Source organism: Trachemys scripta, chromosome 2 (assembly GCF_013100865.1).
Source record: "Trachemys scripta elegans isolate TJP31775 chromosome 2, CAS_Tse_1.0, whole genome shotgun sequence".
Classification (NCBI taxonomy): domain Eukaryota; kingdom Metazoa; phylum Chordata; order Testudines; family Emydidae; genus Trachemys; species Trachemys scripta.
This window is the reverse complement of record NC_048299.1, coordinates 87,630,643-87,644,192: the sequence shown is the minus strand read 5'-3', so window position 1 is coordinate 87,644,192 and position 13,550 is coordinate 87,630,643. Positions and strand designations below refer to the sequence as shown.

The window sequence follows — 13,550 nt, the reverse complement described above, 5'->3', positions numbered from 1 at the left end:
TGAATAATGAGCATGAATTGTTTAAGACAGACAACTACATGGTCCCAAATCAAAATTACATTAAAATAAATGTTTTAATAAATTGTTTAGGCCCATCCTGTAGTTAATCCTAGCATACTTCTAGCAATTACCTCACAGCTATCCTTATTGAAACATATTTTAAAGCTACAAATTAATTAAAATTAATATAATTTCCAAGGGTTTAATGATCTTTTTTGACTCTCCATACAAAAAAGTGCAACCATACACTTTCAGTCTGATCAAGTTTTATTTTAGATTAAGGGTAACAACAAAGAAGAAAACAAAAGGTAAGCTCACTCTTCAGAGAGCACAAGGTGTGTGTGTGGTCTCTGTAAAATGCTACATCGAGTGTGCTTCCCAAAATGGCAGCTGATCCAGCAGACAGATTTGTCAGAAATTGCATGGCCAACTCAAAAATGTCTGAATAGAAGACCATTTCAAATCATGGGGGGAGGGATAGCTCAGTGGTTTGAGCATTGGCCTGCTAAACCCAGGGTTGTGAGTTCAATCCTTGAGGGGGCCATTTAAGGATCTGGGGCAAAAATCTGTCTGGGGATTGGTCCTGCTTTGAGTAGGGGGTTAGACTAGATGACCTCCTGAGGTCCCTTCTAACCCTGATATTCTATGATTCGTACCCTGTTTCTTTAAGCACAGCCCTGTATAGAGAGCAGGGGGAGCTGCATTGCCCCAAAGGGAGCCAGAGAGAGTTCCCTTGTGTGCACAGGGTGTGTGTAGGCTGTAGGATGGTGCAGTCTGCTCCCCTCAGTTCACCAACCCTGTACTGTGGGCCAGTGTGTGTATGTTGAGGGTGGGATTGTGGGGGTGTAGCCATCTCCTACTCACTAAGGACACAGAGATGAAAGTATCCCTGCAGTCCCCTGAGTGAAAGTACTTCAGTTGTTAGCTGGCCTGCACATGGGCTATGCATGGGGAGGAGACCTATTGTGTACACATAGAAGAACTAGCTATAATCTCTTTTTTGTGTCTTCAAAGTCTTCAATGCAACCATCACTTCAGCTGCTTCTGCCCAAGCTGTGTATGTGAAATCTTTGAAGTTAATGTGGCCTCGGTCTGAAGCTGTTTTAAAATGACAAACCAAAGGGAGGGGAGGAAAGTTTCTGTTCTACTTACAGCTAAGTTTGGACTTAAATTTGACTGTAATTTATTTAAAGCACCAGATTGTCTTTCCAAAGAGACTTCAGATGTGGCTGTGTTAACATCAAAGGCTTTTGCACACTGCAGAACATTGTGACTTAGGGCTTGTTTACAGCGCTGCAACTTTCTCACTCAGGGATGTGAAAAAACACCCCCCTGAGCGCAGCAAATTTCAGCGCTGCAAAGCGCCAGTGAAGGCAGTGTGCCAGCACTGGGAGCCACGCTTCCAATGCTGGTAGCCACACCCCTAATGGAGGTGGGTTTTTAAGAGCGCTCGCTGTGCCGCGATTGCACAAGCCACGTTAAAGCGCTGCTCCGGCAGTGCTTTAATGGTGCCAGTGTGGACTAGCCCTTAGGCTGAAACTGAAAAATCTGAGTGAAGCTTAAGGGGTATGTAAACCTCAGCTTTGTAAGTGGTATAGCATGTTAAAGTATCCCTTTATTGTGTGATATTTACACCTATTCATAGATTCCAAGCCCAGAAAGGACTATCTGTGATAAGCTAGTCTGACCTCCTGCATAACACACGTCAGAGAACTTCTCCCAAATAATTCCTTGAGCATATCTTTTAGAAAACCATCCAATCTTGATTTTAAAATTGTCAGTGAGGGAGACTCTTCCATGACCCTTGGTAAATTGTTCCAATGGTTAATTACCCTCACTGTTAAAAATGTACGGCCTATGTCATTCTGAATTTATTTAGCTTCAATTTCCTGACATTGGATTGTGCTGAAGAGCCTATTATTAAATATTTATTCCCCATGTGGATACTTACAGACTATGATCAAGTCACCCCTTAACCTTCTCTTTGTTAAATAAGAACATAAGAACATAAGAATGGCCCTACTGGGTCAGACCAAAGGTCCATCTAGCCCAGTGTCCTGTCTTCTGACAGTGGCCAGTGCCAGGTGCCCCAGAGGGAATAAACAGAACAGGGAATCATCAAGTGATCCATCCCCTGTTGCTCATTCCCAGCTTCTGGCAAACAGAGGCTAGGGACACCATTCCTGCCCATCCTGGCTAATAGCCATTGATGGACCTATCCTCCATGAATGTATCTAGTTCTTTTTTGAACTCTGTTATGGTCTTGGCCTTCACAGCATCCTTTGACAAGGAGTTCCACAGGTTGACTGTGCTGTGTGAAGAAATACTTCCTTTTCTTTGTTTTAAACCTGCTGCCTATTAATTTCATTTGGTGACCCCTAGTTCTTGTGTTATGAGAAGTAGTAAACAACACTTCCCTCTCTACTTTCTCTATACCAGTCATGATTTTATAGACCTCAATCATATCTCCCCTTAGCCATCTCCTTTCCAAGCTGAAAAGTCCCAGTCTTATTAAGCTCTCCTTATACGGAAGCTGTTCCATACCCCTTATCATTTTTGTTGCCCTTTTCTGAACCTTTTCCAATTCCAATATATCTTTTTTGAGATGAGGCAACCACATCTGCTCACAGTATTCAAGATGTGGGCGTACCATGGATTTATATAAAGGCAACATAATATTTTCTGTCCTATTATCTATCCCTTTCTTTCTAGATGAGCTCTTTGAGTCTATCACTATAAGGCCTGTTTTCTAATACTATAATCATTTTCGTGGCTCTTCTCTGAACCCTTTCCCATTAGCACCTTGAATTATTGGCATCAGAACTGGACATAATATTCCAGCAGCTGTCACACCAGTGCCAAAAACAGAGGTGAAGTAACCTCTCTGTTCCTACTCGAGATTCCCCTGTTTATGAATCCCAGGATTGCATTAGCTCTTATGGCCACAGAATCACATTGGGAGCTCATATTCAGCTGATTATCCACCACAACTCCCTTTCTCTGAGTCATTACTTTCTAAGATAGAGTCCCCCATTCTGTAAATATAGGCTACATTCTTTGTTCCTGGATACATATATTTACATTTAGCCATATTAAAATGCATATTGCTTGCACCCAGTTTACCAAGTAATCCAGATCACTCTGAATCAGTGACCTGCCCTCTTCATTATTTGCCACTTCCCCAATTTTGTGCCATCTGCAAACTTTATCAGTGATGATTATATGTTTTCTTCCAGGTCATTGATAAAAATATTAAATAGCATAGGGACCCCCTTGGAAGGATACCCTCTTGATGATGATTCCCTATTTACAATTACATTTTGAGACTTATCAGTTAGCTAGTTTTTAATCCACTTAATGTGTGCCATGTTCATTTTATATTGTTCTAGTTTTTAATCAAAATGTGCAGTACCAAGTCAAATGCCTTATAGAAGTCTAAGTAAATTATGTCAACACTATTACCTTAATCAACCAAACTTGTAATCTAATCAGAAAAAGATATTGAGTTAGTTTGACAGGATCTATTTTCCATAAACCCATGTTGATTTGCATTAATTACATTGCCGTCCTCTAGTTCTTTATTAATCGAGTCCCGTATCAGCTGCTCCCATTATCTTGCCAGGATTGATGTCAGACTTAACAGGCTATAATTACCCACATCATCCTGTTTAGCCTGTTTAAAAATTGGCATATTAGCTTTCTTCCAGCCTTCTGGAACTTCGCCAGTGCTGCAAAACTTATTGAAAAACACCATTAACAGTTCAGTGAGCTCCTCAGCCAACTCTATTAAAACTCTTGCATCCAAGTTATCTGGACTTACTGATTTTAAAATGTCTAACTTTAGCAGCTTCTGTTGAACATCCCACAGAGATACCAGTGGGATGGAAAGAGTGCTATCACCACCTGATGAGACTATATCTGTTTTTTCTCCAAATATAGAACAGAAATATTTTAAGAACACTTCTGCTTTTTCTGCATTATTATTTATAATTCTACCTTTCCATCTAGTAATGGACCAATACCATTGTCAGGATTCTTTTTATTTCTCATATATTTAAAAAACTCCTTCTTATTGTCCTTAACTCTGCTGGCCATAGATTTCTCCTTGTGTCCCTTATCAATTTTCTACAATTCCTAATTTCTGATTTATATTCATTACTATCAACTTCCCCTTTCTTCCATTTGATATATATACACATACATATACATATACTAGATGCCCCAAAAGCCACAGTCCCACATTTGAGGAAGAAGACTGTGCTGGTTAAAAAAAAAAATTGGTATAGAGGGGAAGTGAAGGCAGCAATTATATATCTATATCTATCTAGCTATCGATATATGTATATATATAGATATATAAATAGCTGCCTTCACTTCCCCTCTAGACCAATTTTTTTTTAACTCCCCTGGCCCCCAGCTTCTCCCCCCCAAAAAAATTTCCCCACCAGTTGCTGTCCCGGCCCGTCAGGGTAAGCAGCTGGTGCGCCGGGACACTTTGTTTACTTAGGTTTACCTCTGTGCCTGCGGACTCAAGGTAAACAAACCATCTTGGCCCATCAGCGGCTTATCCTGATGGCCCGGGAGCCAAAGTTTGCTGACCCCTGAAGTATAGGGTCGGCTTATGAACGGGTTATAAAATTTTTCCATTTTTACTTATCCCTCTTGGGGGGGTCAGCTTATAAACGAACCGGCTTATGATCAAGTATATATGGTAGGTTATAACCATTGATTTTAACATTCCAGTAGTGCGAACCATCCCACCAGGTTTCAGTAATAACCACTAGATTGAATTGTGCTCATAAATAAGCAATTCCAATTTCTCTCATTTGTAACCCAGGCTCCTAGCATTGATGTTTAGGCAATTCAAGAATTTCTTGAATATCAGATACTGACGGTAGTTGGCCACTCACTGTGCACCCAAGACATGTGGTTACCTTCCAATCATGTGTTAGTGCCTGAGCAAATCTGTTTCCTTCCATTCTTCCATCCCACCAGGGGCATGTTGAGTCCTAAACACAGCAGAACTGGTGCATTGCTACCGTATTGGGAGTCAGGAAGCAGAGAGCCCACACAGGAGGTCTGAGTCCTCTTGCAGAGCACAGCACCATGGGAGCTAAGTTAGAGAGGGGGGTTAAAGTAGGGTGGGACTGGTGGATCTGTGACTGTGATTGCCAGGCTGACCAATATTGTTTCCTTGTACTCCTCCATCTGCCTGCTTGTCCATCTGTTGTCTCTTGTTTTATACTTAGATTGTAAATTCTTTAGTGCAGTGACTGTTTTCGTGTTCTGTGTTTGTACAGTGCCTAGCGTAAGGGGGTACTAGTCCATGACTAGGGCTCCTAGGCACTATAGTATTGAACATAATAATAATCCTCCATGGCCTGAGGAAACGATGCTGTTCAAGCTGTTCATGCTTACACCCTACAAACCTCCTTAGCACTTAGGCTGTGCACTGACTAAAGAATTTAGCCCTTCATATTTATAGTCCATTTGAACATGTGATAGGTGATACTAGCGACATGTGTATTAAATTAATGCCTCATTTACATTATGTGAGCATTTCTTTGACATAAGCCTGTACCAGTAAGTGCTACTTCGTTCTGGGATATTGGGATTATTCTGTATCCTCCACATTTGGTTTGTCTCCAATGAAGGTCATGTATTGTAAAAAGGGTTTACCTTGGAGCATAATTTTCTACAGGCGGTAAACATGGCCCTGCCCTTGGTTTTCTATGTAAGAATTCCATTAAAAAACGATGGATGCACTATGTACACATCCAGCCCCTTAAATTATCCTCCTTTGGAGCCTGATCCTGCATCCCTTGCTCACCCAAAACTCCCACTCAGCATTCAGGAACAAGATTTATGTTCAATGAACACTTCCACAATTCCTGGTAAGTATCATTGTCCCTTGTTCTATTCTCATGCAAGGTGCAGATGGTTTATAAAACACTGATTTTATTAAAGTGAAGAATCCTGGTAAATGACCATTTTCCTCCAGGAAACTGTTCATCCCCTTTAATTTTGTGACAACCATTACACAAACAGCTGGAAAGTACGTGGGCTATATGAACTAATGCACTGTTCTCTTTTCCTAGAAAAACACAGACGGCTTTTTAAATATATGTGCACTTCCCCCTCTGGTCAAGCTGTGTGAGAAGATTAAATAGTATGTATGATATTTCCAGTCCTTAATGGCAGACTTCATAATATTTGTGGCACTTGTTCCTTTTAATAACTAAACAAAAAAAACAAAAAACCTTCAGCTTTAAAAGAGCTTTGTTCTCCTCCTGTCGATGACAACATTGTTTTCCATCAGAAACATTCTTTAGAAAGTACAGCAGTCAAGGTACATATCGCTCCTAGAAGAAGATGCTGGAAATGAATTTGAATATTTTTAATATTGAAAACAAAAGCATAATGACAGTGGCGGTAACAAAAGCATAATGACAGTGACGGTAGGAGGACATGCAGGCCCTGTCCCAAACTGGGGGTATCCTGGCATCTTCCCACACAGAGATTCTGTGTCCGCAAGCCAGATTATCATCTAGTACCACTTTTCCTCTCAGATTTCCTGTCTCCAAGATACTTGTCCATATTGGTCACTCACCCAGTTATTGTGCTTCCTGTCCCACTGGAGAGAAACATGCTCTCCTTTGATCACAGCAAGCAGCATCTATATAATTCTAAAAGGCACAAGATAAGAAGTGGACACATACATTAAAGCTAGAGTCTCAGTAAAGGAACGTAGGACTGGGCATCAACTGGGCTACTATTTTCAGAGAGCATCTGTTGGAGCAGAGAATTTATGGGTTGGAGGAGGAACACCTGAAGCATATTTAGTAAGGGATAGGAACACATGAAGTATTTTTAGAATGACCCTATTCCCCAGCCCAATTTGTTCAGTAAAATTCCACTTTGAGTGATTCCATTTGAGTGAACCTCAAATATCAATAGTAGGAGTTGGGGTGATCTGTGTAGAAAATTTCTAGAGAGTCTGTAAAATCCATTAAGTCAAGGCCAGAAGCAGGGAGAATAGAAGATTTAGCTCTGTGAGTCAGATAGTGGTAGTCGGAGCCAAAATGTACATACACACTGTAAAATATATGCCAGATCAACGATGTTCAATTCCCTCCCCCCACCAATATGTGGCAGAATAAGTTTTCCTCTTTGAACTTGTCCTGGATCTGTACCATTTCCTTTCAACTGACACTAGTCACAGAGACTGAATTAGCCTAAAGCAGGCAATACTTGCAAAGTACTGGGTGCACAGAGAACCAGGGTGACAAGTACAAATAAAAATGTGCATAACCTATCTCCATTGGTTCTCAGTGCCTGATGCTAATGTAATTTGAAACCACCTAGCCTGGGAGCAGCAGCTTAGTTTTTTGACTCTGATTCAGCAGCTCTCATGCATCCAAGAGGTTGGAAACTCTTTGAAGGTCATATGCTTAGCCTCCCAAGGAGAGGATTCTTAGCATGTCATTCCAAGAACACCACCTGCTAAGCAATACATGAGAATGCTTGTTTCATCACTGAAGACAGATGCTGATCTGCTTTCTCTAGCCAAGGACAGATGTCATAATGTGTGGAACTACAGGATCCATGGGGTCCAGTATGCTGTCACTTTACATAATTCAGAAAATATTCGGCTAATTTTACTACAGATTTGATTTGCTATTTTATTTTAGGACTGTAGTGCTAGATTCTGCTGTTATGCAGGTGCAACTCCATTTAACTGAGAACAAAGTGACTGAAATCAATACACTGAAATGCAGAATCAATACCCTGAAATGCAGATACTTGTGCTTGAACATGGAGTGAGAAATGAATAATATATTAACAAGCAGCTTGTATATTTTCATCTCTTTACTGTAATTTTGTTTCTGAAACAAAGTATTGTGGTGTTTTTTACAGCGTCATAAAAAATAAGTTACCTTATGAAGACTTTGATGGAGATAAATTTAGTGCTTTCCCAGTAAGTAAAGCTTCTCTTTTGGTGGGATAATCCCCTATTGACAAGAATCTCTCTGAAGTTCCTTCTGGCTTCTACAAATCCTTTTCTTTCATGGGAGAGCATAGGAATCAAGTGAGAGCAGTTTTTATTATAGAAGATAATTTTCTTTTGGGGGAAAGGGGAAGAAATCATTCATTTATGCCATTTTTGGAGATAGCTGCATTGTCTGCAGAAGCAAACTGCTCTGCCACTGAGTAGTATGTTTATTGAATTAATAGATGGTGAAGCAAAGCCATTAAAAATATTAAAATTGGCAGCATGTCTTATTTCTGCATCAAAATTAGCACAATGTCATTTATTAAAGCTTAGTGTTGTGAATTTGGAATAAAACCCATTTACCAGGCTTTATTCCTGCACCTTGAGTTACACTCTCATTTTAGATATTTGAAATTAAAAAAAAAAAAAGAATAAGAAGAACATCCTATTTGTGCTTCTCTTGGCTTTTAGACCTTGAGGGGATATCACTGGAGAGGCAGAGACTGCAATGAAGGAAAAGCAATAGTGTACCCTGGTAGACGGTAATTTTGTTAATTATTTTTAGATACTCGTGTTAAAAAGAAATATTTTATCATTTTGGTCAAATCTTGAAAGAATATGCATGATTATTATTATCATCTATTAATTTGTATTCTGATAGAGCCTAGATGACCCAATCAAGATGAGACCCAATGGTGGTAGGTGCTGTACAGACACACAGAGCTTATGGTCTAAATAGAAAAGATAGACAGAGGCTGAGAGGGGAGGGCAAAGAGAAGCACAGAGAGGTGAACTGATCTTAATCAGTGTCACATGGCAAGTCAGTGTCAGAGCCAGGAATAGATCCCAATTTCTTGAGTCCTAATCCAGTAGACTACACTGTTTCTCATCACTTCCTCCTAGACTTCACTGGTGATTGCAGGTTCTCTGTACCTGTGCAGATTAGGCCCTTTTGACCCTTTATGATCTTCAAAGTTAGCTCCTATTTACTGATTATTCACTAGAAACTGGATATACTTATATGCTGGTACAGTAACTATTACAGAAGAGCAATTGAAACTACACAGAGTAGGGCATATTAATACCTTGATGCAAGGAGGAAACACATACACACACTGTGCAATGTTCTGCCCTCAGATGCACATGCAAGGTTCCCACTGAAATCAGTGGGAGCTGTGCAGAAGCAGAAATGGACCTACTGAAAGAAGAAACGGTCCAAGTATAAATATCATGTGTATTTGGGGGTCATATTCAGCCCTTGGTCCACATGTGCGGTTCCCACTGAAGTGGGTGGAAATTCTACGTATAGATGACTGGTTAGATACAGTGCCAGATTCCAGTCTCACTAACATTGCCATAAATTCAGTGTAAGTGATATTTCCCCCTATATTAGGTAAATAACTCCCAGTAGCATCAGTGGGACTTACATGCACATGCTGAGTGGAGAACTGTGTGTCTGTGACTATGCCCCTTACTTTACCCCATGCTACAAAATCATTTAAAAAAAAGGTTTCTGCTCATATGATTGCTCCACCAAGCATCAACAGGGTATAGTTCAGAACTGTTTTTAAAACTTGGTAGTAGCCAAGTCCTGAATAGTTTAAAAATACTGGCTTAGCAGAATTATGTTCCACTCACACTGGGCAGCACAATCATGTTAGCAGAAACAATCTTCTAAACCCACAGTGAACACAGGAGAAATTTTAAATAGGGGCACAATGTAAAGTGACCATGAGCCAGTTGTACTACATGATGGGCCTGATCCAAAGCTTGCTGAAGTCAATGGGAGTCTTGGTGCTTTGAATCAGGCCCTCAGTGATATTTGATGAGATTTGAAATAGTGGTGAAGTAGGGGTAAAAAGTGTAGGTCCAGTTAACTTCAATGGTAGTGGAAACGGCAAACACTTGTGCTATGTCTACACTAGAGCTGGAGGGGTAATTTTCAGCTCAGGTAGACTTGTCATATCTCTGATCAAGATAGCCACACTAAAAATAGCAGTGTAGCTGCATATCCAGAATGGGCTAGCTACTCCAAATATGTATCTATAGTTTCAGATGGGATTGTACTTGGGGCAGCTAGAAGCACTGAAATAAATTGCTGAGGGAGGTTGTGAAATCTCCATCATTGGAGATTTTTAAGAGCAGGTTGGACAAACACCTGTTAGGAATGGTCTAGATAATACTTAGTCCTGCCATGAGTGCAGGGGAATGGACTAGATGACCACTCGAGGTCCCTTCCAGTCCTATGATTCTATGATCTTGATGCCCATGCAGCTGCAGCTACCATGCTACTGTGGGTATGTCTACCCAAGCTGGAAATGACCCCTCCAGCTCCATGGGAGACGTACCCTGGGTTAGAATTACTCAGCACCTTGCAGAATTGGGCTCTAAATCGCCGCTGTGTTTTGGGGGGAATTTCACTTCTCTCAAATTCTGAAAAGAAAAACTTATATACAAGTTAAAATTTCTAATTATTTCCTTTAAAATGCTGACTGTTTGATGACCTCCAAAGAGCACAAGGTCTGACATTATGCTCTGATAGAAAATGGACCAAGGAGGCTGGTTTCCTTGAAAAGCACAAAGCATTTTATCTTTAACCCTATTTTATTATTTTTTTAATGCCATATCTCTTTTTGTAATTCTGTATTAGCCCAGATAACTGGGATGTGGAAAGGGATTCTAACTGTAATGGTATATGGGTAAGTAAATGTTAAATCTTGAAATTTCTTCCTGATTTCCCCCTCCCTTCTCTTCTTCTTCCCTTCCACCCATCCACCCCCCTATTTTAGAATTAGTCTGTAAGTATTTAGACTAATTTCATTTGCATACCAGATTGTGATATCGCAAGTAATACCACTGAAGTCACTTGGTCTACTTGCGGAATATCCTTGTGAATAAAGGACACTACGGTGGGTGGGTGGGTGAAGAGATGCATCCAGAACATTCTGAAACATGACCCTAAGGCAGGAAACCTCACCATACTTCAGGTTTGTAACAATAAAACCCAAATATGCAAGTGTTTCCCGGTCTGGTGTTTTGTTTTGAGGTGTTGTGTGGGTGGTTGTTTTGCCAAAGTTTCAGGCGCCTTATGAGGGTCCGTAAGTGCAACATCCAAAAAAGAATTCACTGAAGTAATAATGGTGCTTCCACAGGCATAGCTGGAGACCATTGGGAAATTAAATTATCTACTGGCAAATATGGAAAAAATATCAGTTTTATGAGTGCAGCATTTGCAAGAGACATCAAATCCAATGTAAATCAAAACAGCATGCTGTTTAGATTTACATTGGATTTATCACAAAAGTCCAGTGACATAGCAAGAACTTTAAACTTCCTTGTGATCTGTATTTAAAAAAAAGACTCCCAGACAAAAACTTAGTTATAAAAGAATTAACGTCATGAATAAACATCCACTGAATTAAATCAATATTATTATGATGTGACAGTTCTGAAAAGCCAATAATCCAAATGGTAGTCTTCCTATTTGATTTGTGCTGTCACTTTGCAGGTATTAAATAGACTTCTCTTTCCTTTTCTCCTCTAACAGGGTGTAGATCCAAAAGATGGAATTCCGTATGAGAAAAAATTCTGTAAAGGTAAATAATTAAATTTAATACATGGCTAATACAATATTTATGTTACACATGTTTTTATACAAACAGTCATTATCATTGTAAATCCAGAGAAAAGATGACAGATTTCACAGCTTCTTTATAATGACAAAAATGGCAAATTCACTCTTTACTTTGATGTGAGGGGAAAACTCAAAGGGCATGTGCTGTTATAATATCAATATCAGTTTAGAAAAATGATTTTAAAACTGACTTTAGAGCTGAGAGAGACCCAGCTGAGAGCATTGGAATTTGATTTTTTTATTCATAGACCAGGTACAGACTCTTCTTCATCCTGCCAATGTGCCTCAAGCTGAACTTGTAAGATCTTCCTCTAGGAGTGAGAGGACAGTTTAGTTTCTATGCACATCCAGTCCATCACTCTGCTGGAAATGCCAATAATGTTGCCAGTTGTAGTGATGATATTTTTCCTGGCATGGCTATCTATCCACTAGGAAATGGACTGACACTAACAACTCAGGCCATATATAGCTCTAGGTAAAGGGGGAGGGATAGCTCAGTGGTTTGAGCATTGGCCTGCTACACCCAGCATTGTGAGTTCAATGCTTGAAGGGGCCACTTAGAGATCTGGGGCAAAATCAGTACTTGGTCCTGCTAGTGAAGGCAGGGGACTGGACTCAATGACCTTTCAGGGTCCTTTCCAGTTCTAGGAGATAGGTATATCTCCATTTATTTATTTAGATACACTAGTATTATAATATACTAATATTAAGAAACCATAATAACAACTTTCAAACCTACCTTGACTCACATTAAATTAGTGACTGAAAGGTGAAAAGCTCCTCTGCAAAGCTCTTTGTCATTTTAGACAGAAAGTACCACTCAAGTGCTAAGTAACATTAATTATTAAAAAGCTAGATTGTTCCAATGAAATTACCTTGAGAGCCCCTGACTCACAAATCTACTCTTAATATGAGTCATTACCAATTCCCTGAGTATTCTGATTTCCCTAAATGTTTGATTTTAAGTATTTTTAATAAATATTCCATAGGTAGAAAAAATGAATGTTAGCTTCACAGCAGAGCCTGTGTTAAAATAACAATTTGAATAAAATCTTATGGGAATCTTTCTCATTAAGCAAGAAGTTCTTTCTCTTATTCATACAGCATGCCTACTTGTTTTTCTTAGATTGTTGGCACATCTGTTTAGGCAGGCTTTTGGTGCAGATGGAGTGAAAATCTCCCATTCTAGGAACTGAAATGAACACATTTCAAACACAAATAGTGGCCAATGCCCTATTTCCATTTTACACACTGAATCTACCAGTGCTGTGTCTTTTTATCTTAATCTTGTTGTTTTTTATACAGAGATTCACTTTACGGTGTGACAAAGGCCAAGGGAATTTTAAAACTATTAATGAAATGTACTTATTAGATGCAGAGTCCAAGGGAATCATTCTGTTGGGAGATTCAGCTGGAGCTCACTTTCACATCCCTCCTGAATGGATGACAACAGCACAGATGTCTCTGGTAAGGAATTCTGTTCTGATCCTTGAAGCGGTGCCAGCCTCGGATTGATATTTGCCTTCTCTCTTATTATAGAGGGTGCCAAAAGAGAACAGGTGCAAAATGCCCTTTGTTTTGGAAATCCATCACATTTTTGGAGGAAATCTCCATTGGAATGAATTCTGGAGAGTCTTAGGAAGGGGAAACATCCCAATCTACGCCAGAACACTGCCAAGGGGTTCTTTAAAAAAAAAAATTATAAGATAAAGATAAAGGTGAAAATTCTTTGCTGCCATGACTCCTTTGACATGAGTGGAATTAGGTCAGCAAAGAATTTGGCCCCAAAGCTCCACTATTGCACAGGAGATAGAACCCAGGACATTTGGCTTTATAAACGCACTCCTTGAACAAAAGGAGAATGTGGTTTTGCTATCAGTGGGCCCAGTTCTGGAATCCTTTCCTACATTAAATACTATTTAC

At 39.7% G+C, this 13,550-nt stretch overlaps 1 protein-coding gene across 5 annotated transcripts in view; it reads left to right on the top strand.

The window, feature by feature from the left end:
* The window catches only part of AOAH (acyloxyacyl hydrolase), a 112,121-nt gene that overhangs the window by 33,710 nt on the left and 64,861 nt on the right, over positions 1-13,550 (top strand). For all 5 annotated transcript variants that reach the window (XM_034761210.1, XM_034761208.1, XM_034761209.1 and 2 more), the window contains exons 7-12: positions 6,099-6,169; positions 7,918-7,978; positions 8,465-8,535; positions 10,644-10,692; positions 11,541-11,589; positions 13,000-13,094. In XM_034761210.1, the coding sequence (XP_034617101.1) occupies positions 6,099-6,169; positions 7,918-7,978; positions 8,465-8,535; positions 10,644-10,692; positions 11,541-11,589; positions 13,000-13,094 (396 nt within the window). The remainder of the gene's footprint in view (positions 1-6,098; positions 6,170-7,917; positions 7,979-8,464; positions 8,536-10,643; positions 10,693-11,540; positions 11,590-12,999; positions 13,095-13,550) is intronic.